The sequence below is a fragment of the Peromyscus leucopus genome, chromosome 19 (genome assembly GCF_004664715.2).
Source record: "Peromyscus leucopus breed LL Stock chromosome 19, UCI_PerLeu_2.1, whole genome shotgun sequence".
Taxonomy (NCBI): Eukaryota; Metazoa; Chordata; class Mammalia; order Rodentia; family Cricetidae; genus Peromyscus; species Peromyscus leucopus.
The window spans coordinates 76,003,844-76,029,438 of NC_051079.1; the positions used below are offsets into that span (position 1 = coordinate 76,003,844).

Sequence of the window (25,595 nt, forward strand, 5' to 3'; positions counted from 1 at the left end):
GCGGCATAGGAGCCCTTATTTGAGTTCCTGCTGGAAAGGCAAGATAAGGCTTGATGTGATGAAACATTTGAGTGGACTCGGGGGTTAGGGACGCTCAAGTTGTCAGGCACCTGGCCCTGGATTGTAGTGGGTAGCCATTCCAGCTTGGATCTGGAAGTTCCAACCCCCATTGAGACTCTGGCAACTGTCACGCCTACGAGGCGGGGCCAAGGGAGGTGTCTGGAGACCCGAGACCTGATTGGGCAAGCGCTCTCTGTTCCTGGACCCTAGACGGTGGAGGTTGACTGAGCAGAGCTCCAGAGAACACCGCTGGACTGCGATACACCTTCCCCAGAACCCCGCAATCTACCTATTCCTTCATTCTGTCACCCACTAAATAAATCTTCCTTTTAACTACGTGGAGTGGCCTTAATAATTTCACCAATACCGGATGCTTAGGGCAGAGGAATATTGTCTCTTGGGGTGCCTACACCAGAAAACAACTAGGTTCAAAGGTAGGTTCCTGGTGAGTGATTTGATCTAAGAACTGACTAACACAGAAAGGATTCCTTCATGTTTTCCATCTAGATTCCAGAATCAGAGTATCAAGAACTTGTAAAAAGAGTAAAGGTAATGAACTTTAGAAAAAGCATGGACCTGAGTACTTTTCCTGCATTGAGAACAAGTTTGTGTGACAACCCTGAGCAACCTGTGGGCAGGTGTCGATTGCTAGGAATCCTGCTTCAGAGAGACCTGTTAGTCTTTTCAACACTGTTTATAAAGGTGTGTGTGTGTGTGTGTGTGTGTGTGTGTGTGTGTGTGTGTGTGTGCTCCTGAAAAAGGAGTGCATGCATTGTGGGCATAAGTATGCCAATGAACAACCTTGGGTACCATTTCTCCTCAGGTGCCATCTACCTTTTTTTTTATTATCGAGACAAGGTGTCTTACTAGACATGTCTCACTGATATGACCAGTCTGGCCAGTCATCAAGCCCCAACGATCTGTCTGTCTCTACTTCCCAACACTAGGGTCACGAGATGGGCCATCACCCCTGGCTTTATCCATGTGTACTGGGGATCAAACTCAGGCCCTTATGTTTGTGTGACAAGCACTTACCAACTGAGTTATCTCCAGAGCCCCTGTTATAAAAAGAAACCTACTCAGTTATTTTGTAAAATGCCTTTACCTCTGGAATTCTGTGATTATAAATTCCTCCTCAAACCTACTGACTTAGCAAATGGTATAATCCGATGAAATCACTTCGAATCGTAGCTAACAGATTGATGTAAAACGTTTAAAACTGTACATTCTTCTTTTCCTTTCCGATACTATGCTTCTCCAAAAAGGGATTTTGTTTTGTGAGTTATAATTACCCCTGTTTACTGTGTACCAATTAAATATTTGACTTCAGAAAAGAAAATGTATTTTTTTCCTTAGGCTGGTGCCAACTGTTATTGTACATTTTTACCCCATTATTTGATCAGCTGTGATCTCTATATGCAGCTGGAAAAGGAATCGGGGAATTAATGGCTCATTGCCCTCCAGTGCTCTTGCAGGTCAGGAGTGCACAGGCTACTCACTCCCTTGCCCAACCATGAATGACTAGCTCTGCCTCCAAGGGAAGAAATACTGATAAAACAAATGGCTAGCTGGCAGACAAGTACAACCAAAAGTGGGGGACAGCAAGACCTCGAATGATATTACATCAAATGAGAGTCTCGCACTTCTCAGAAAATGCATGCCTGGACCCACATAAGGACTAGCTTGTGTGGGCCTCGAGATTGTTGAATCTAAAACTCCAGCCTTGAAGCAAATGAAATTTCACATTAAGTACATTATCTACTCATTAAATAGGGAACTCAATCTTGCTCCCCGACCTGCTGTTTTTCCAATACAGAACATAGATACTTGGGTATTAATGAATAAAAAAGCTACCAAAAAGGCATAATCATTTCTCCAAGAAATATATGTGCAAAATAAAACTATGATTTGCAGGTGGGAGCATTAACCTTGGTTAAGCAAGCCCCAACTGGAATGCATTTTAGTGAAACTGGAGGCAGAAGGAAATGGACAAAGAGTGCCAACAGTGACCTTTAGCCTGGCCAGCGGCTTGCAGTCATGAGAGAGAAAGGCAGGGACAGGCAACAGTAAAGGAAAGACCGGGTGATCGCGCCACTGGTCAGCAGCAGAGACGGGGCCACGTATTTCCTGTCTTTAAAGACCCCAGTGCAGCAGAGACGGACTCTTCAGAAGAACTCAACTACTGCAGGCAAACTGCGTAATTCTGTCTGCCCTCCTGCAGGGAAATTGCTACATATGTTCATTCAATACATTAGTATTGAACTTCTACTTATGCACAATTGACTTAATCACTTTAGTAGTAACAGATAAAATAATTCTAGCTTTTTCAGAAGTTTACTATTTAGTGATGGAAACAGCTAATGGAAACTTAATAAAACAAGCATCTCTGGAAAAATATACGTTAAAAATGTAAGGAAATACTCCTTTTATTTTGTTTATTTGTTTGTTTATTTATTTGTTTGTTTTGGTTTCTTGAGACAGGGTTTCTCTGTGTAGCCTTTGCTGCCCTGGAACTTGCTCTTTAGAACAGGCTGGCCTCGAAGTCACAGAGAACTGCCTGCCTCTGTCTCCCAAGTGCTGGGATTAAAGGCCTGCGCCACCATTGCCAGGCTTATTTTTATTTTTTACATATATGTTTGTATGTGCATGCCTGTGTGTGATACATATTCATGGCACCTTAGGAGGCAAGAAGAGATTATCCCTTCAAGAGCCTCTGGAGTTACAAGCAGCTGTGAGCAGCCCAACACAGCTGTTGGGAATCAAACTCATCATCTGGAGTAGCAACAAGTACTCTTAACTGCTGAGTCATCTCTCCAGTCCCAGAAAAACAAAAAATATCCTCACCAAAGAACTTATGCCAAAGATGAGATGTAGACTCTGATGACACAATGATCCAATGCTGCAATAGTAAAACCAATACCTTGGTGATATCCACTCACTCACCAATTGGACCTAAGGCCTGATTAACAAAAAGGGAAATTATGCCTTGTGCTAGGAACCTGGTCAACTACCAACCCATGGATCTTGGAGGAGAGCCTGCGACTGCCACTCTACTAAAGCAACATACTTCCTAACTACATCCTAAATATTTACCCTTATACCCACACCTCAGTGTAGTCCTTGACCCTCGACAGAGAAAATTCTCTTTGCAAAGGACCGAGGCCATTACAGAAAAAACCACAACCAATCAAAATTCAGAGACCAGGAGATTGTGTCAAGCCCAGTATCAGTTAATACCTCTACAACACGACACCTGCCCCTAAGGCTCCGGGAATCATTGCAGAAGAACAAGGTAGGAAGATTGTAAGAGCCAGAGGAACAGGAAGTTTGCTGTGAGGTTTTGTCTCCTAGAGATGTCAGAGAAGCTGCCACCATGACGTCTCATCAAAATGGCTGCCTAAATAAAACCTAAATAACAATGACACCAGTAAGTATGTTAACATGAAAGAGAGAAGGCTCTTGAGGCCTTAATCCTAGACAAAGAACTACTGGCAACTAAGAAATGCTGAGAGCTGGGGAGTGAGCAGTGTGTGGGTGGAACCCAGGCCACCGTGAGCCAGGGGTATTCTAACCCCCAGCTCCCCACCGGACTCCAGAGAAATCCCCCATCTGTGCCATGCAACCAAACAGGCCAACCAGGAGCCATATGGGCACCATAATGATCTCTTTGTCATGAGGAAGCATGGCCCAGCACACCACCAGGGTACCCAAGTGGAACAAGGAGACCCATATGCATGCCTGGGGCTATCCATTCCGAGCTTCAAGAAGAAAACATGGACCCCTGGTACCTTCCTGCACTAGCCAGATGGACACTATTAGTGTGAGCAGAGGTATAGGAGAGAGAGAGACAGAGTGGTTCACGCCCCATGGACAGAGAGGAAGGGAGTGAACTGAGATGATGAAGGAATTGACCCCTTGACCAGGGGCAACACACTGGAAAGCTTGCCCTGCACTTTGTCTGAGAAGCACAGCAGAGATCACCCTGTTTGTGAGAGCACAGGTGAGCCAACCCTGAGAATGTGACCGTCATCTCCAGTATGGCCGCATGGACTGGGGAGAGATGCCCTCCACCCGTGACCCCAGCCCATCAATGTCTAAGGAAGATGGGAGGGTTGACCCTGAGGTAACAGAGTGGGAAAGCTATCCCTGCCCCCTAACCTGCAACACTCTAGAGAGCAGGCCCTGCACCTCAACAGGGCCGCACAATAGAGCTCAGGTGTGGGTGAGCCAGCGCCAACGTTGTAAACATGGGAGAGATGTCCCCATTCCTCATCTATCTTGTGGCAACATGGGCAGGGGAATGATGGCCTCCCCACCACCCACCAATGCCTGAGGCAGGTGGGGGAGCTGGCCCTGTGGTCATAAGAGCAGAACTGTCCCTGACCACCACTGGCTGCAACACTTGGGAGAGCAGGCCCTGCACCAAGCCAGGACAGCACATTAGAACCAAGCCTGTTAGTGGAGGTGTGGGTGAGCCAGCGAAGTTGTGAGCATGTGAGAGTTGTCTCCATTTCTCATCTGCCTGAGGGAGGGGACGAGCCCCCCTCCCCACTCATCAATGCCTGAGGTCCTGTGGTCATAAGTGTGGGAGACCCATCCCTGACCCCCACCAACTGCAACCCTCGGGAGAGCAGGCCCTGCACCTTGCCAAGGCAGCATAACAGAGCCAACCCTGTCAGCTCAGGTGTGGGTGAGCCAGCCCCAAAAATGCGAGCATGGGAGAGCGGTCCCCATTACCCGTCTGTCTTGTGGTGGTTTGGGCAGGGGAGAGTTCCCTCCTCCCCGACGACCGTTAACATCTGGAGCAGGTGGGAGAGCCAACCCTGTTAGTGCAGGTGTGGGTGAGCCAGCCCCGAACTTGTGAGCATGGGAGAACTGTCCCCATTTCACATCTGGCTGACTAACCCTACAGCTTCCCAGGCCCAGACCCAAGGTTATGACTTGGCCCACCCCATCATCTACATCATCAGTGATATGCTGGAGCACATGAAGGGACTTGACCGGGAAACCCAAAGTTGCAGGGTCTCCACAACACCAGGCATCCAGGAGGAGTCCTAGCGAGGGCCCAGCATGGATAGTGTAGTAGAAATCGGAGGCCTCGAACCGGACTAATAACTCTTTGCAATGAACACTTGCAAACAGAGACATATGGACAAAGGGTTCATGGCGTGACTCACTGTGTCACACTGCAGAGTCCATGACAAGATTTTTAAGTTTTTCCCTTTTTTAAATTTTATTTTTCTTTCCTCTGGAATTTTGCTTTATTTGGAGAGTGTGCAGGAGCAGAGGGCAGATGTGAAGGGATGGGGAAATGAATGAGATCAAGATACATGATAGAATAAATAAATTAATTTTTAAAAAATGAAAAATAGACCATGAATTTGAGAAGGAACAAGAAGTGAAGTGAAAGGGAGAAATAATATAGTTATACTAAAATTTCAAAAACTATATAAAAATAGGTTAAAAAGAATTTTTTAAACTGTTTGAAATTTTGATTTTTTTAAATTAACACAATTTTTTTTATTGATTCTTTGGGACATTCACATCATGTGCCCCAATCCCACTCATTTGCAAGTCTTTCCATGTCTGCTCTCCACCCATGTAGTCTCCCACCTCAAAATAAAATAATAAAAATAACTAAAACGAAAAACCACTTCACTCCTCTGCCTTCCCTGCCTCTCCATCCATTTGTTGCAGTAGTCTTGGGAGCTGTGGTGTGTCACACAGGACACCCTTCTGCCCAGACAGCTTTACTTGCCAATGTTCATTGCAATGAGTTGTTGGTTTGGTTCAAGGCTTCTGACTTCTGGTACACCACCTGGACCCTCACTGAAACTTCTCTTGGATATCCTGCTGTTGCCCAGAGTCTTGGAGATCCTGCAGCTATGGTTCTGCAGGACTGGTCCTTTCACACACTACAGCAGGTCATAGATGGGGTAGATACTGGGGTGGGCCATCTCAAAGCCCTGGATGTCGGCCTGGGTGGTAGCTGAGTCGGTCAGTCTGGGATTTCCACCGGGACTGCCCTTCTCAGGTAAGGGTCAGGGCCAATTCTCCCAAATGCATGGTGAGGGATGGGGCTAGTTCTCCCTTTGTGGGTGGAGGTGGGGGGTAAGAGGAGAAGGTGGGGGTGGAAGGGGGGAGGGTCGGGGCCAGCTCTCCCATGCCCACACCACAGGGACCAGTTCTCCCTAGAGGGCCGGTGTAGCTCTCCTGATGAGGCAGGTGGTGAGGGGCTGGACCAGCTCTCTGGTGCTCAGGCCACCAGGGACAGCTCTCCATACCTCTGGGTATTAACATGGACATTAACATAGCCCCTAGCTGCAGTAGGGCCACAGACCCAGACATGGCCCTGGGTTGCAGCTGGAGCCTGGACTTCACCATTGTCTCAAGGAGGCTTACAGGCCACCTACATAAGCTTGCTCTTCGCTGTCCTGGCTTCAGTTCTGCTTCTCTCCACAATGTATGAACCACTCTGCCTCTCCTTTTCTCCCATTTCTCTACCACATATCCGTTCATCACAGTGGCATTCCCTGTGTCTGTCTGCCGCCCCACACATAATAAATTTAAAAAGAATGAATTTGATTTTTAAGCTAATTGAGAAAATCATCCTAGAAAGAGCGAACATGGCCGGGCGTTGGTGGCGCACGCCTTTAATCCCAGCACTCTGGAGGCAGAGCCAGGCGGATCTCTGTGAGTTCGAGGCCAGCCTGGGCTACCAAGTGAGCTCCAGGAAAGGCGCAAAGCTACACAGAGAAACTCTGTCTTGAAAAACCAAAAAAAAAAAAAAAAAAAAAAAGAAAGAAAGAAAGAAAGAGCGAACAAAGAGAATAAAGGTAGTCTTTCAAACAGTTTACCGAACCCTTCCAAACATGATTCCCTGAAGCTTCCTCCTCTTCTCCCCTTGCTGTGAAGAACTTGCTGTGAAGAAGAAGAAGGAACACTTTTCTTCTATCTTTCTTTACTTAGTGAACTTCTGCTCTTCCTTTGGAACACATAGTATTCTTGAGCTTTGCGGATCCTCCAGTTTCTCTCACAGCTACTCAGCTGTGCTGTTAGGATGAGAACACAGTCTTGGGCCATATCTAGTAGGAGAAGCATGCTGCATTGCAATATAGCTCTATTTTTAAAACCAGGAGGCAGGTTGGATTGTGCCTATAGATTGTAGTTTGCCAACCCCTGGGATAGGTATCAGACAGACACATCCTCTCAAGGATTTCCTCATCCTCTGAAGTGTGTGTGTGTGTGTGTGTGTGTGTGTGTGTGTCCTGTACAACCTAAATGACTCATGCTCCAGTGGATATCCTACTGAGATTCACATGTAACTGAACGTCCTGTAATCTATTGAATAATCCTATCATCACCAAGTAGAACACCCTGTCCTTATAACAATGCCAAAAAATGTAACTGCCCCTTTTCTGGCTAAACTGGAATAAATGCTAGCTTTTTAGTGTACCACTTCCCACTCTTTATCTTTATATCATAACCTTCTGTACTCTCCACCTTCTTCAAGTTCATTAATTTTTGAAAGACTTAGAAAGTAATTTTCATTTCCTTGAGAAGTGTGTGAAGAATTAAGAAGTTTGTAACAGCAGGGATGTGTGTGTTAGTGGGTACAGAAGATAATTGTGTCAAGGTCTGTGTCATTCTGTGTGCTTGAAAACTGTTCATTTGACCATCTGATGACCCTCCCAGCAGCACAAGCAGACACCGACTTTTCACTGGACCTGTTCTCAGCCACTCACAGAGTTTCTCCAGGGCAAACCTATTTTTTCTTATCTGCAATCAAAACTGTGTTTCCCAGGGCTGGAGAGATGACTCTGTGTTAAGATTACTTGCTGCTCTTACTGAGAACTGAGTTCAGTTCCCAGTACCCACATAGCAAGGCAGCTCACAACTGCCTGTGACTCCAGCCCCAGAAGCTCCAGAGATTTCTTCTCATCTCCATGGAACCTGCACGCATATGACATACACATACAAAGATGTGTACACACACATAAAAAACACATACAAAGACACACATGCACACTTACAAAGATGCACACAAACAAAGACACACACATACATACAAATGTACATACAAACAAAGACACACATACAAACACACACAAAGACACATATACCTACAAAGACACACATGCACATATACACATAGATACACATGCACACTTAAAAAGATGTATATATACATACAAAGACACACACACATTCAAAGATGCACACACTAAGATACACACATACATACATACAAACACATACCTACGAAGACCACACACACACACACACACACACACACACACACACCTTTTCAAAGTATATATTTTAATTTTCCTGCCTTCATTATCACTACTATCATCTTGACTATTAACATTACATTGTAAAAACTTAACAATGCATTTATCCTCCAGGTTATCCCCCAAACACATACTTAAATAATCACGTAGCCAGCCAGGAGTACATTTCTGCTTCTTACCATATCCACAAACAACAGTCAATACAGATGGCAATTTGGCATATTTTTATACTCAATATTAAGACTGGAGATATTTTTGAAGGAATGAATTTTGATGTAATTATTTCTTGGTATTCAGGGGCATTTTTCTAGTGCTGAAGTTCAAACTGAGGGCCCTGTACATGCTAAGAAAATCCTATACCACTAAAATACATCCCAGCTTTGGGAGTTTTCATTGCCAACAGACAATTATGTAGGTAATATCTTCTGTGAAGGAAGCTCTCTAGACATACTCACTGTATGTTCAGCATTCATTTTTGCCAGATGGGTGAACACATTGCCTTCTTCAGGTAAATGTGTTACTATGTAGATAGTGGTGTCATAGACCATCTCTCAGACCTTTTAAGAAATCAAACAAGATGACGTCAAGCCTGTTTTATTGGTCTGGGGAAAATGAACTTTTTGGTTTCAAGCTCAGCAGTCCTGTAGAATGGTGTTATTAGAATGATCTATTGCACCATGATGCATTAAACCTGGACACACAGTCTCAGAAGTGGGTTGACAGACATACTCTATAAAGCACAGCCCTGGAAAACAATCACCTCCCAACGGATCCTCAGCTCACACCTCTTACTTCACCAGGAGCCCCAGTCATGATATGAATCTAATGAATAAATTAACCAGTGGCATTTCTACCCAAATCACACTGCTCCCAGTGGGTAATAAAATTGAAGAAGTGTATTTTGATTTTTTTTTTTTGCTGAAATGCCAATTCTTTCACATACTCTAATTTTTAAAAGTTCTCTTATTTTTTAAAAATAACTCCAAGAAGAAAAATGTTTTAAAGATAGAATCTGTCAAGTGTAATTATATATCTGGAGAGGGGTAGTTGCAGAGTAGTTCTTTTTAATTCCTATATTTTCTGTGTTTTTAGATCTCTTTCAAGGCAAATAGACTTTGAGGAGTATACACAGTTTTTTGAAAACAAGAAAATCAACTTTCCTGGCTTGAAACTTCTACTTATTTATTGTCCTACATAGACCAAGTTGTCTGAGGTTTTCTCAGTGAGTGCTCATTATATGTATACCTTTGCCTCCATCCTAACGGTAGTCATTGAAAAACATTCACCAAATGTTAATTAAATAAAATAATCCAGCTAAGCACCTTTTTTTTTTTTTCCCTACTAGCACCCGGAAGAACACCACATGAAGTGCAGCCCATTGCTGCCTTATCATGAGTGCTTGGTGAATTCCAGCCTAAAAGAATGGAAGTGAGGATGGAAGAGGAGCAGGATGGGATCTCTAAGAAGTCCTCTGAACCATCGCACCTGGTGGCCCCACAAACATATTAGCAATACTAGAATGCTATGTCTATAATTGACCCTGGGCTATGTTTTTGATTTTATGGTTTTTGTTTGTTTGTTGCTTGTTTTGTTTTTAAACAGTGCTCACTCCAGACCTGAACCTTCTTCACACATCTCTCATATATTCTTAGCTACTTGTTTGGCTTCTTCCTCACTTCCCCCACTGTGTGGTGTGCCTAAGGACCCCTGCCATAAGATACATTTATAGCCTGGGTTAATTGCTGTCAACTGAAATACACCCACATCGTGAGTGGAATGTAATATGATTTTCCACACTGTCACCATGGCCTGCTTAACTACTGAACAGTGTACACCCTGCCTCTCCAGGAGACATTAACCTAGGTATGTCCTTTGCAAAACTAAGGCACTAGACCTAAAAAGCTCACCTCCTAAGGCTAATGGCCTTATGAAAGATTTTTCTCAGTACAAGCAAGTATGGTTGCTTGCTGGACTTGTAGATTGATTGGTGATGAGTCAAGGCCTTGTTTTGCGGCTCAAGCTGACTTTGAACTTGTGATCCTCTTGCTTCAGCCCTCCCAGTGTTAAGATTACAGTATCCCACCACACCTTATTCAATGTGCTACTTTTATTCAAACTTTCAGTTCAAAAGGAAGTTAATGCTGACTGGGAATTGATTCCCAAGGAAAAAAAGAAATGCTGATTTTACTTTCTAATAACTCTAGTGTCAAGATGAAGGTTTTGAAGCCTTTCCAGTTGTCTAGGAGGGCAACCTTGGATCAGGAGCTCTCATTCAATATTTTGGCAGAAGTAATCGGCCACAAAATGCAAGCAGCAGCTACAGCTACACCAAGATGCATATACCCTGTGCTGTGGAGATAGCCAGGGCCTCATCAAACTGTATTTGAGGAGACAAACAATGGATGGTACAAGATTCGTGTCAACATCATAGGCTCTGAAACATTATTTAGCAGACACATCACTAAACGAACTCAGAATGACTATTTTCCATGATAAGTAACCTGACCCACTGGTTAGGTACAGGTATGAAAAGCCAAATATAGTCCTAACTAGTGGTTGGGAGGAAAAGGTACAAGTACTCTTCACCAACAGAACTGTATAGTAACCCAAACCTCTGACCCATTTCTCATTGAAAAGTGCCCATTTGTTTCACCTTTACATTCAAATGTGTATTTAGAGTAAGTCAGCATATATCTTTATTTAGTTAGTGGCTTTCCATTTTTCTAATCTAAGATGTATCCCTAAGTTAAGAAGAATAAAGGGGTTGATTGAGCAAGGAAGAGGGTATTGGACCTCTGAGCTGTAACCCAAGCTGCCTGCCATTCATCAGGCAGTGAGTGGCCTCAGATGCGTAAGTACTTTCTAAGATGTGACCCTGCCTGGTGCACAAACCAGCAAACTACATGACAAATCCAAGAGAATTGGAGAATGAATGGCATGTGTCTACTTCTCTTTCTAAGGCTCATGCTTGACAGATGTGCTTAAGCATTGCAGTACGTTTAAAACAGCAAGTTCAGATAAAACCTTAGAGCAAGAGAGTCCATCTCTGGAAACTTCTGTCCTAGCTCTGGCCTCTGCTTTCTGTTCCCTCTTTTATTTTGCTGATGTCAGGTCTTTAATCTTCACCTTTGACTTCCCTTTTTTCTAGACCCTTCTCAGTATGAATAGACAAATCGTACGCTCTTTGACTGAAACATGTTCTCACTAAATATTCTGTTCCTGATTGTTAACTTGTACATCAATTTTAAGCTAAGAATGGCATATTACTGATTATGATGGTTAATATTAACTGTCACTTTGATAAGCCTCTGGGCACATCTGTAGGAAAGTACCTTGATCCTTGATTGCAATGACTGAGGTGGAAAGATCTGCCTACTGTGGGTGAACCATTTTCTGCCCGAGATCCTGAACTACATTAAGAGTATAAAGGGAACTGAACAGCAGCATGTGTTCATGTCCTCTAGTTCCTGACTATGGATGAAATGTGACCAGCAGGTTCAGTGTCTAGTTGCATTGACACTTATGTCATGATAGACTTTACTATGAGCTCAAATAAGCCGTTTATCCCTTTAATTGACTTTTTCAGAATGTCTAATCATGACAACAGGAAAAGAAACTATATACTGATATCATCCTAAGCTGCAAACTTATTCTAAACATGAATCAGTGTGTGTGTTTTGAGATTATTAGAAGAAAAGTCTAAAAAGACTTGCAGGTAGTCTTTTCCTCACGCCCCATTCCAACTACAGATGCCAGAATCCATCTGCACCAAACAGCATGCCCATGGACAAGAGTCTTAGCTTAGGTGAAATAACTACTTTTGTCTTTTCTCCACATTTCTCCATTATTCTTGTTCACTCCATTCCTTCCATGCTCAATATTTATGATGCCAAGCAACACAAAACAGAAGCCATCACCATGGTATCTAGGACAAAGGTAAGCAAGGGAGAAATTCTGAGTTCCTGATCCTCCCAACAGAACATGTGTGTTAGCCTACTTGGGCATCCTCAACAGCACCCTGGACTGTTTAACAACTGACACCTACCTTCTCACAGGTCTGGAGTCTGACACCATCTGGTGACAGAGATGTTCGTTCTTGGATGTACTGGCTAATCTTGAGTGTCAACTTGATGATTTTAAATCATTTAGGAGATAATCCTCTGGGATTGTCTGTGAGCAAGTTTCCAGGGAGGTTAAACTGAAGAGGGTGGTCTGCTCTGAGTGTGGGAGCTGTTATTCCATAGGGCTACAGTCCTGGACTGAATAAAATGGAGAAAGTAAACTGGGCATTAGCATCCATGTCTCTTTTTCCTGAGTATGGACACAATATAACTAGCCACCTCTTCTCCTGTCACCGTGCTTTCTTCACCACAATGGACTGTATTGTCAAACTGTGAGACAAAATAAGCCCCTCCTCCCTAAGCTGCTCTCGTCAGGTATTTTACACAGCCAAGATAAAGTAACTAAAGCAGTAAGGAGGTCTCTCTTCCCGCCGTGCAGGCAGCTGTCTTTTCCCTGTGACCTCACATGACCTCCCTTCTGTGCACTCACATGGAGAAAGAAAGGGAGAGAGAGAGCAAATAAGACTAGGTGCTTCCCTAACAACCTCCTTTAACCTTAGTTATACTCTCAAACAACAGCAACAAAAGCCTATCTCCAAAATTATTCATTTTAGGGTTTGAGAATCTACGTTAAAATTGGGAAGACACAAACATTCAGTCTAGCACAGCGGGTGGGGTGGAATTATTCCAGACAAGTTGAGAAGGGTGTTGAGAAGAGGTAGCTCCTTGGACTTGGACCTTCATTTTCGTGCGTGTTAACTAACAGCGAGGTTAGTGCTGAGAATGGAGATGGTGGTTGTGGTGAAAGCTCACAGATATTAAGTCAGGAACAAAATTGGAAGAGAAAAAATTGCAGCTTTGATGTAGCTAGGTGAGATCAGCATTAATTACAGCCATTTACTTGAAATTGGAGAGTAATTTAAAATTGAAGAGTGTAAAATTCACATGTCTGGTTAAGCCCACTAGTAATACTCTGCATTATTCTTTTTTAACTCCACAGTATCACTTGATAAGACCCTCAAAAGAGGGACTTTATAGCAAAAGAAGCTGAAAAATCATGAGGCAAAGTTTAAAGTTGTGGTATTTATCTAAGCACTAGCTACAGGGAAGGTAGCATTTCCAAGGAAGTATTCTCTTTCATTCACTCCCTAATTGTTGACTAATTATCTTCTACTGTCTGACAAACTCAACAAATGAAATCAGATTGCCCTTACAGCAAAATAACCAAAGGCCCTGTCAAGAAAACATGACACAAAGCTGGACTGAGAGCAGAAAGAGTTAAGGGCTGTGAAGTCCTCCTGGACAGAGAAAATGGTGGCCTAAACTACAGTGAAACTCAGTAATTAACATAAAAACAGGCAAGTTCCAGGGATAGACCACTAGGAGGTATGACCAGCTCATTTGGAAAGATAATTCTTATAATCAGGAAGAAAAAAAGAAGCTTTGGGTACCATTAAATATTAAGGTTATAATACCTACAGTTGAAATTAGCATTTACCATATATCTTTACCTACATAAAATATTTGCAAGCCTGATGAGGGCAGGATGCTACAAAGCACTTGCATATGTGTGTGTACTCACTAGTTGGGTAACCTTGGAAAGGTTAACTTCTTTGTGCCTCTATTTCCCTGACTGCTTTGTCACATTTCAGTAAGTCAATGTATGTCCTAGACCTCACAAACTTTTGTTTCTAGTCACTGGGAAATTCTTCTATAACCTTAACACTCCAGCAAGTACACCCACCCAGATGCTATTTGCCAACCCATGCTACCATGTCAGCAAACGTCTCAGCCTGGCCCTCAGCAATAAAAGCACCATACAGCAAAACTGGGTACATTCTGCAACCCCTGGGCTAATCTACAGATAATAATGGATTGGAAAAGGATGGCCAGCTCTATTTGTTGTTATTTTCTTTCTGAACAATGTTTTCCCATTGACAGTTATAAGGGACAAGCGTACAATTTAAATTTTGGTAGTTCTACTTTTAAAGTAACAAAGAGTCCAGAAACAGGACCACATAGACATGACTACTTAGTCTTACTGAAGAAAGAAAGACACTGCACTGGATGAAGAGTGATCTTTTAGCATTGGTTCAACTGGCCATACCTAGATTGTAGAAAGATTTATGACTTCAGGTTCACACAAAGGTTTTAGATATGACACTGTGGTGGTTTGAAAGAAAATGTCCCCAAAGGCAGTGGCACTATTAGGAAGTGTGACTTTGTTGGAGTAGGTGTGGCCTTGTTGGAGGAAGTGGGTCACTGTGGGGGTGGGTTTTGAGGTCTCCTTTGCTCATGCTTCGCTCAACACATATGAAGTTTTCAGGGAATAGAAATGTTTTTAAGAACAATATTATTTTAAGCAAGTGGCTTTTTGGTAAGACACGCTAGAGGATAGCTTGGCAGTGCCTTTCAAAACTAAAAATGGTTTTATCATACAGCCCCCAACTTGCAATACTGAACATTTATTCCAGAGAAATCAGAACATATTTTCATGGAGGGACTTGTAAGTTACTATTCATAGCAGCTTTACTTGTACTTGCCCCGAATTGCGACATACCCAAATGACCTTCAGTGGATAAAAAATACACAAACTGTCGTAGTCTATGCTATGAGATACTACTCAGCATGGTAAAGAGAGGACATTATCTGAACAAATCCCAGTAAATGACAGTGGATGAATAACCAACACAAGAGGTTATTCACACAACTTTCCCAAAATGACAACATAACAGATATAGAGAATGAACAGCTGTTGCCACGGATTAGATGGGGAGATAGTACAGACATGAGTCACTAAAAGTGATGTAAGGGAGCCCTACGATTATGGTACAGTTTTGTCCTTATTATGGAAGTGATAGCGTAAGACTACACATAATAAAACTGATGTAAACATACATTTCAATAGTTAAGCAGAGAAACAGAACCCAAAGGAAGGCACAACTGATAATCAATTGATCAGCAAGTAGACTTATTTGATTTTGATTCACTTTGTTATATGTTTGTTTTTGTTGTAATTTTATTTTTCACTTTTTGAGATGGGGTCTTAGCCTAAGCTGACCTCAAATTCACTATGCAGCACAGGATGACCTTCAGCTCTAGATTCTCCCTGCCTCCTTCCAAATGTGATTGTAGGCATGCACCACCATGTACAGCTTAAGGGGAGACATTTGAGGATTTCTCTCATGAAATTATGGAATTTAAGACAACTTCTGTGTGCTCAAGAACAGGGTAAGTGACAGCATGGCTCAGCCCAAGTCTGAAGTCTGAGGACCTGGGCAGGGAATACAGCAAGGTCAGCGTGACACTACAAGTCAGAGGCTGGAGAACCTGAAGATTTCATGTCCAAAAACACATGAAGATTAGTCTCCCATTTCCAAGAGATGGAAGGAAGAAAAAGCTTTGTTTAACTTTGATTTGCCCAGGCCCTTAGGCAATTAGCTAGTGTCTTTGATACTACTGAATAGAAGATCTTCCTTATTCAATCTATAAATCCAAATACCAATTTCTTCCAGAAAATCACTCATAGACACATCCAGAATGAGTGCTTTGTTGACTACCTGTGTAACCCTTAACCCAAGAAATTAATACCTAAGGTTGGCTTTCATACACTCACAGAAAATACTATGCCATGGTAAATCTAAATAATCATATGAATTGTACTGATGTCCATTTCTGGCTTAAATACTATACTTACATAGCATCTTTACACTGGAGGATATTATTTAAAGGCAAGATACTTGGTACCTTCTTTCTCTCCAAAACCTCCTGTGAGTTTATAATTATTTCAAAATTAAAATGTTACAATAAGAAAAAAATAAGTAAAAGGCTTTTCTGAATGTCAACTTAAGTTATTATTTTAAGCTCATCTTTCAATATTCCATACACACAATTCTCTGAAAGTTCCTTTTCCTATTAATTCATATTTTGTGCACACAAAATTGAAGAAGGTGACACTTAGCTAAAGGACAAAGGACGCTCGCATACATTTTAATGAAGTTTACAAGACTGATGATTATTTTCCACGGTCTGATGCCATATGTTTTTTTCAGATGACAAATGATATTTACAACTGCAATGGTAATGAGATGGCTCTTTCTTGAATTATTATTTCTTCATACAAAAGAAGATGGCAGTGGGAAAGCAATCCACAGACAAAAATCTAATGCTGATGCTCTCATTACAATAAACAGTTGAAGCCACTCTCTCAGGTCTATTAAAGCTGAATATGTATTCACCTCTTTAAAACTCACTTATCCCGACAGAGTTGAGTGATAGAGGAAGTGTACCACCTACTTGTCCAACAAGATTCAACATTATATTTTTTAACTGCCATAAAGTAGATGATGAGAGACTAGTTAGACAGGTGAAAAGATAAGAATAGAAAGCCCCAGTGTAGGCTCAAGCACTGATAAGCACGTGGAGATAATAAAGGCACATTCTACCTACAGATCTGCTATCTTGCTTAATAAATGGTGTCAGTAGAAGTTTACCATCGAGAAACAAAAAGGAAAACTGTGGAAAGTAGATGTCCTCCTGGAGCATTAAGGCTCTAAGGCAAGGGAATCAACTCCATGCTGAGGTCAAACCAGGAAACATATTAAGGGTGCATCCTTGTGAGTGTCTTTAAGGGGAATCTGCCTTTTCATATAGTATTGACAGTAACTATTTCAAATACTTTTAAACCAATGTGTATCTAAGCTGTATTAGTGTCCTAAGGTTGATATAACAGATGATCAAAAGCTGCTTGGCTGAGAGCAGCAGAAATACATCTTATCCAGACTTGAGTCGAGGAGTCTGAAGTCAAGGTGTTGGCTGTAGTGGTTCCTTCTGAAGGCTCCAAGGGAGACTGTTCCTGCTTCCCTCTTAGCTTCTGGTATTATGGGTTTCCTGTGCTGTTCCTTAGCTGGTAGTTCATCAGTACAATGTCTGCCAATTTTATTATATGGCCTTCACTGTGTCTTCAGTGTCATAATTGCCTTCCTTGTGTAAAGATACCGTCATTGGATTGAAGTTCATCCTAATCTAATATGACCTTGTGCTAAGTTGATCCCTTCTAGGAAGATCCTACTTCAAATAAGGTCACATTCACAGGTGCTGAAGGAAAATACCTGAACACATTCTTTTGTGGGATACAGTAAGCCAGTATACAAGTCAAACTGCTGATGCACTCCAGCTTAGATTATCAGCTTTTACTATCTATTTGATAGTGAAAAAATATCCAATTGGAATAATTCCAAGTACATTAAAATATGTTATATCAAACATTACAAAATATTTAAATAAATGCTTGTCCACTCAAGAGAGAAATACATTATAAGTGTGCCACAAAACAAAAATTTATACATAATAAGATTAGTACATTTATATTAATTGAGTTAAATTTTATAGGCTTAATAATAGTGAAAGACCAGGTCATCCAGACAGAAAATAAACAGAGAAATAATGGAAGCTAACAGATGTTATGACTCAAAGGAATAAACAGAGATCTACAGAACATTTTACCCAAACACAAAAGAATATACCTTCTTCTCAGCACCACATCAAACCTTCTCCAAAACTGACCATATACTCCATCACAAAACAAATCTCAACTGATATAAAAGAATTGAAATAACCCCCTGTATCTTATCAGACTATCATGGATTAAACATGGATTTCAACAACAACAGTAACAACAGAAAGCACAGAAACTCATATAAAGAGAACAACTCTCTACTGAGTTACCACTGGGTCAAGAAAGAAATAAAAAAAAAGTTAAAGACTTCCTAGAATTCAATGGAAATGAATGCACAAAATACTCAAACTTATGGGACACAATGAAAGCTGTGCCAAGAGGAAAGTTCATAGCACTAAATGCCTTCATAAAGAATTTAAAGAGATCTCATACTAGCAACTTAACACCTGAAAGCTCTAAAACAAAATAAGCAGACACACCTAAGAGGAATAGATGGCAAGAAATAAGCTGAGGTCTGAAGTAACAACAAAATAGAACAGTACAAAACATCAATGAAACAAAGAGTTGGTTCTTCAAGAAAAATCAACCAAATAGATAAATCTGTATCCAAACTAACTAAAAGGCAGAGATAGAATATCAAAATCAACAAATCAGAAATGAAAAGGGTATAACAACAGACTCCAAGAAAATCCAGAGAATCACTAGGTCATCCTTCAAAAACCTGTACTCCACAAAACTGGAAAAATAAAAAAAAAAAATAGACAAATTTCTTGGTAGGTACCATTTACCAAAGTTAAATCAAGATCAGATAAACAATTTAAATACACAGATAACCCCTAAAGGAATAGAAGTAGTCATTAAAAGTCTCCCAACCAAAAATAGACCAGGGTCAGGAAGTTTTAATGCAGAATTCTACCAGACTTTCAAAGAAGAGCCAATAACAATACTCTTCAAATTATCCCACAAAATAGAAACAGAAGGAACATTGTCAAGTTCTTTCTATGAGGCTACAGTCATCCTCATACCCAAACCACACAAAGGCTCAACAAAGAGAATTACAGATCAATTTCATTCGTTGATGCAAAAATACTCAATAAAATACTGGCAAACCAAATCCAAGAAAACATCAAAAAGATTATCTACTATGACTAAGTAAGCTTCATCCCAGAGATGCAGGGATGGTTCAACATATGAAAATTTGTCAATGTAATCAACCATATAAACAAACTGAAAGGAAAAAATACATGATCATCTCATTAGTTGCTGAGAAAGACTTTGACAAAATCCAAACCCCTCTATAATAAAAGTTCTGGAGAGATCAGGGATACAAGGGACATACCTAAACATAATAAATCAATATAAGTAAGTCCATTGCCAACATCAAATTAAATAGAGAGAAACTTAAAGCAATTCCACTAAAATCAGGAACAGGACAAGTTGTTCACTCTCTTCATACCTATTCAATACAGTACTTGAAGTTCTAGCTAGAGCAATAAGACAACTAAGGGAAATCAAGGGGACACAAATTGGAATGGAAGAAGTCAGTGTATCAGGCTTTTTCTTTTGGGCTACCAACTAGCTCCCAAATAATGATGCAGAGACTTATTACTAGATACGAAGGCACAGCCTTACCTTATGCTTGTCCCACTAGCTCTTATAACTTAATTTAACCTGTTTCTCTTCATCTATGCTTTGCCTCAGGGCTTTTAACCTTTCTTTCATTCTGAATTTCCTATTCTGTGTCTGGCTGAATGGTGGCTGCCTGGCTAACTGGCCCCAAGCATCTTCCCCTCTTTCTCCCTTATTCTCTCTCTGCTCTTCCTGAGCCTAAACTCCTCCTACTACTTATTCTCTCTGCCCACCAGTCCAGCTTATCCCTCTACTGTCTAGTTATTGGCCATTCAGCTTTTTATTAGACCAATCAGGTGCCTTAGGCAGGCAAGTTAAAACAGCAACACATCTTTACACAATTAAACAAATGCAGCATAAACAAATGTAACACACCTTTACATAGTTAAAGTAATATTCCACAACATAAACAAATGTGACACATCTTTACATAGTTAAAACAATATTCCACAAGCAAAAGTATCATTATTCACAGATGATATATATTATAGTATACATAAGTGACCCCAAAAACTCTACCAGGGAATTCCTACATCTGAAGAACATCTTTGGTCAAGTGTCTGGATACAAGATTAAATAAAAAAAAAAATCAGTGGTCCCCCTATATACAAAGAATAAATGGGCTGAGAAATCACAGAATCAACATCCTTTACAGTAGCCTCAAATAATATAAAATATCTTGGTGTAACTCTAACCAAGCAAGTGAAAGACCTGTATGACAAGAACTTCAAGTCTTTGAAGGAAGGAATTGATGAAAATATCAGAAAATGGAAACAAATCCCATGCTTATGGATTGGTAGGATTAACATAGTAAAAATGGCCATCTTACCAAAAGTAATCTACAGATTCAATACAATCCCCATTAAAATCCCAACAAAATTCTTTACAGACCTTGGGAGAACAATATGTAACTTCATGTGGAAAAACAAAACACCCAGGCTGGCTAAAACAATCTTGTACAATAAAAGAACTTCTGGAGGTATCACCATCACTGATTCCAAGCTCTACTACAAAACTATAGTAATAAAAACCACATGGTAGTGGCATAAAAACAAACAGGTGGGTCAATGGAATCGAGTCAAAGACCCAGAAGTAAATCCACACACCCATGGACACCTGATTTTTGACAAAGAAGCCAAAAATTACATAATGGAAAAAGGAAAGCATCTTCAACAAATGATGCTGGTCTAACTGGATGTCAGCATGTAGAAGAATGCAAATAGATCCATATCTATCATACTGCATAAAACTCAAGTCAAAGTGGATCAAAAGACCTCAACATAAATCCAATTATACTGAACCTGATAGGAGAGAAGGTGGAAAGTAGCCTTGAATTCATTGGCATAGGAGACAACTTCCTGAACAGAATACCAATAGGACAGGCACTAACATTGACAATTAATAAATGGGACCTCATGAAGTTGAAAGTTTCTGTAAGGCAAAGGACACCATCAATAGAAAAAAATGGCAGCCTACCGAATGGGAAAAGATCTTCACCAACTCAACATCCAACAAAGGGTTGATTTCAAAAATATAGAGAGAACTAAAGAAACTAGATACCAACAAGCCAAACAATCAAATTTAAAAATGGGGTATAAATCTAAACACAAAATTCTCAACAGAAAAATCTCAAATGGACAAAAAACACTTAAGGAGATTTTCAACATCCTTAGCTGTTTAATAATATTTGTTTACACTGTGTAAAGATGTATCACTGTGATTGGTTTAATAAAGAGCTAAAATGGCTAATTGCTATGCAGGAGAAAATAGGTGTGATTTCGAGGGAGAGAAAGAATTCTGGGAAGAAGAAAGGCAGAGATGCCAGTGAGACACAAAACAAGTCATACATATAGTACAGAGAAAAGGTAATGGAGTCATGACAGAACATAGGTTAATTAAGTTATAAGAGCTAGTTGGGGAAAGGCCAAGCTTTCATAATAATATGTCTCCATGTTGTTATTTGCAGGCTAGTAGTCCAAGATTGTCTGACAAGAAAGCTTACTACACTTAGCCATTAGGGAAATACAAATCAAAATTACTCTGAGATTCCATCTTATACCTGTCAGAATGGCTAAGATCAAAAACATAAGCATCAGTTCATGCTGGAGAGGATATGGAGTAAGGCGAACACTCTTCCATTGCTGGTGGGAATGCAAACTTGTACAACCACTTTGGAAGTCAGTGTGGCAGTTTCTCAGTAAACTGGGAATCAATTTACCACAAGACGCAGGTATACCACTCTTGGGCATACCCAAAGGATGCTCAACCATACCACAAGGACACTTGCTCAAATATGTTCATAGCAGTTTTATTTGTAATAGTGAGAATCTAGAAACAACCCAGATGTCCCTCAACTGAGGAATGGAGAAAGAAAATATGGTACATTTACACAATGGAGTATTTATTACTCAGCTGTTAAAAACAAAGACACCAGGAAATTTGAAGGCAAATAGACCAAACCAGAAAAAAAACTCATTCTGAGTGAGTTAAAAAAAAATCATGCAGACTGAAAAATACAAACACAGTATGTACTCACTCATAAGTGGATATTATCTATAAAACAAAGGATAACTATGCCACAATCCACAGACCCAGAGAGACTAGGTATCAAAGATGGTTCATGGTGATGGGGGGGAGGGGAACTCCCAGATCTCCCTGGGAAGGGAAAACAGAAATTTTGTGAGTAGAGTGAGGGCGGGTGGGAATGGGAACATGTGCCATCAGCTTGAGAAGAGGTAGAGGAGGACAATACTGAAAGAGACTACTTGAAAGGGGAAGCATTTCAGGGTCAGGTAAAAACCTGGTGCAAGGGAATCTCCCAGGAATCTACAAGGATGGCCCAAGCTAATTATCCTGGCAATAGTGGATACATAGCCTGAACTGGCCATCTCCTGGGACCAGATTGGTGCCTAATCCAATTGTCATCAGAGAGGTTTCATCCAGCAACTGATGGCAACAGATGTGGACATACACAGCCAAACATTAGGCAGAGTTCGGGGAATCCTGCAGAAGAGGGACAGAAGGGATTGTAGGAGCCTGAGGGGTCAAGGTCACCATAAGAAAACTCACAAAATCAACTAACCTTGGCTCATAGGGGCTCACAGAGACTGAACCAACAACCAGGGAGCCTGCATGAGACTGACTTAGGCACTCAGCATATATATGTTATAGTTGTATAGCTTGGTCCTCTTGTGAGACTCCTAACAGTGGGAAGAGGGGCTGCCTCTGACTCTTTTACTAACTTTTGGGACCCTATACCCCATACTTGGTCATCTTGTCTAGACTTAACATGGGGAGGCGCTTAATCTTACTGCAACTTGTTATGCCATGTTTTGTTGATACTCATGGGAGACCTGTCCCTTCCTAAACAGAAATGGAAGAAGAGTGGTTTTGGGGATGGGAACAGAGGGACTGGAAGGAGAGGAGGGAGGGGAAACTGTGGTCAGGATGCAAAATTAATTAATTAATTTAAAAAATGAACAATAAGCATGATTGGGCATGTCTTTAATCCTAGGACTCTACAGGCAGAGTCAGGTGGATCTCTATGAGTTCAAGGCCAGCCTGGTCTACATACTAAGTTCCAGGCTAGCCAGGGCTGCATACTGAGATCTTACTTAAAAAAAATAAGCAAATTGATTCTCAATGGTAACAAGAGGGTAGTGGTTACAAATACCATCTTTACATACACCACCAGTGTAAATTATCCAGTCTTTTTCAGGGCCACTTTACTATCTGGTATCAAGTCTTAAAGCATCTATCTAGAGTGCTCAGTAAATGACAAAGCCAAGTGGTCATAGCACCTTCCTGTAATTCCAGCATTCAGAAGAGGAGACAGAGCTTTGCTGAAGCAAGCTGGCTAGCTAAACTAGCCATATTGGCAAGCTCTCAGCTCAACTGAGACCCTGCCTCAATCTATAAGTATAGAATGGCTGAAGAAGACTCTTCACATCAATCTCAGGTATATGCACACATAACACACACACACACACACACACACACACACACACACACACACATACATACACACTCATATGATTTCTAAAAGTGGAATAATTGTCACTATGATATTCATCCTCATTCCTGGTTGGTAGCATTGTGGATAAATTTTCTTTTTAAAAATGTGTATTTTCATGAATTACTTTTACATGAATTAATGATTTTAAGAAAGAGAAATATTTTTGCTATTCCCCCCTTTACCTTGGAAAAAACAATTCATTCTATAGTTAACGATATACAGTTTCACTAGAAATGATCAAATTATTTATCCATGAAGAGTGTACACCTTAGGGACTGGTCCTGTTGACTGGTCTTAACTTACACAAAGCCACAGCATATAGACGTCATCCCTGGAGGCAGATCTGTGGGAATAGGTGAATCTTTCTTCTGAGAACAGAATTCAGTTTGCAGGGATGACTCCTTGTTTTCCTTGGCCCATAAGAAGCTCTGAGATTACTTGCTGTCTTCAGACACTTTGATTTATAGGTAGATCTGGACACGCTTTCCCAAAGGAGAGGGAATGCTACTGTGCACGGACTGTGGGAATAAACAATGTTGATGTTTGACAGCAGAAAAATCAATGAAAGGAACAATGAAAGAGAATTTGAGAACAAAGAAAAAATATTGTTAAAAATTATATCCTAAAAGTTTAAGTGTACTAACCAACAGAATTTCTGCTTAGGTGAAATTTTAGATTCAAAGAACGATTTGAGAACGAGTGAAAATATGGTACTAATTAAGTCATCTAAACTCAGATCAGTATATTTAAAAGACAATAAGGAAAGAAAATAAATAAAATGAGGGCACATGAAATAGTTCAATGTATAAAGATACTTGCCACTAAGCCGGACAACCTGAGTTTGATTCCTGGAACCCACATGGTGCAAGAAGAGAAGTGACTCTCAAAAATTGTCTTTTGACTCCACACACATGCAATGGCACATGTGAACCCATGCAAATAGATACACACACTTACACACACATAAATACCACACACACACACACACACACACACACACTTACACACACATACATACACACACAATAAATTGTGGTGGTATTGTGTTCCCCAAAATATTGTGTACCTTAATAAACTTATCTAGGGTCAGAGAACAGAAAAGCCACTAGTTAGGCAGTAATAGCACACGCCTTTAATCCTAGCATTCCAGAGGCAGAAATCCATCTAGGATCTCTGAGTTCAAGGCCACATTGGAAACAGCCAGGCATGGTGACTCACGCCTTTAATCCCAAGAAGTGAGCCTTTAAACCTAGGGAGTGATGGTAGAAAGCAGAAAGGTATATAAGGCATGAGGACCAGAAACTAGAAGCATTTGGCTGGTTCAGCATTTGGCTGGTTAAGCTTCAGGCTTTCGAGCAGCAGTTCAGCTGAGAGTCATTGGGATGAGGACACAGAAGCTTCCAGTCTGAGGAAACAGGACCAGCTGAGGATCCGGCTAGGTGAGGTAACTGTGGCTTATTCTGTCTCTCTGACCATCCAGCATTTCACCCCAATAACTGGCCTCGGGTTTGATTTTATTAATAAGAACTTTTAAGATTTATGCTACAATAAATAAATAAATGCAATAAAAAATATTTTCCAAAATACTGACATATTAGATAGAACAGCACATAATATGAATTAACCGTTTTACATTTGTGGATTATATATCATGTGAGTAGTGGTTCCATTCTTAGTAGAAGCAAAGTTTTCCAGAAAAATAATATTTAATTGCATGTGCAAAAAAATCATAGATTTTTATATTAAGAGAGTTTTCATATCTTCTTTCTTCTTCTAAAAACATAAATAATTGTGGTATTTTCTTTTTATATGTTCTTATATGATATTCTACCTAACTGCATAAAACAAATTATTCATTTCTCAGAACATGTTTGATGACAAATCATAAAAATAATTCCCAGTCAGATACTGAGAGGAATTTGTGAAAGTTAAAAAGTACAAGAAACCATTACAAAATAGACTACTTAAATCCCATCCCATAACCACTCATCCAGTAAGCACTATGCTATGTTTCAAAGATGCATATGATCTACTCCCTATGTACCAGTCAGGCAGAGAGATACATAAACTTTTATTTT

General features: G+C 40.7%; 1 protein-coding gene across 1 annotated transcript in view; it reads left to right on the plus strand.

Moving 5' to 3' along the window:
• Positions 1-6,030: 6,030 nt before the first annotated feature.
• LOC114705155 (general transcription factor 3C polypeptide 1-like) overlaps positions 6,031-25,595 on the plus strand; it is a 37,893-nt gene continuing 18,328 nt past the window's right edge. Inside the window, exon 1 of the mRNA XM_037196926.1 lies at positions 6,031-6,094. Within this exon, the coding sequence (XP_037052821.1) occupies positions 6,031-6,094 (64 nt within the window). The remainder of the gene's footprint in view (positions 6,095-25,595) is intronic.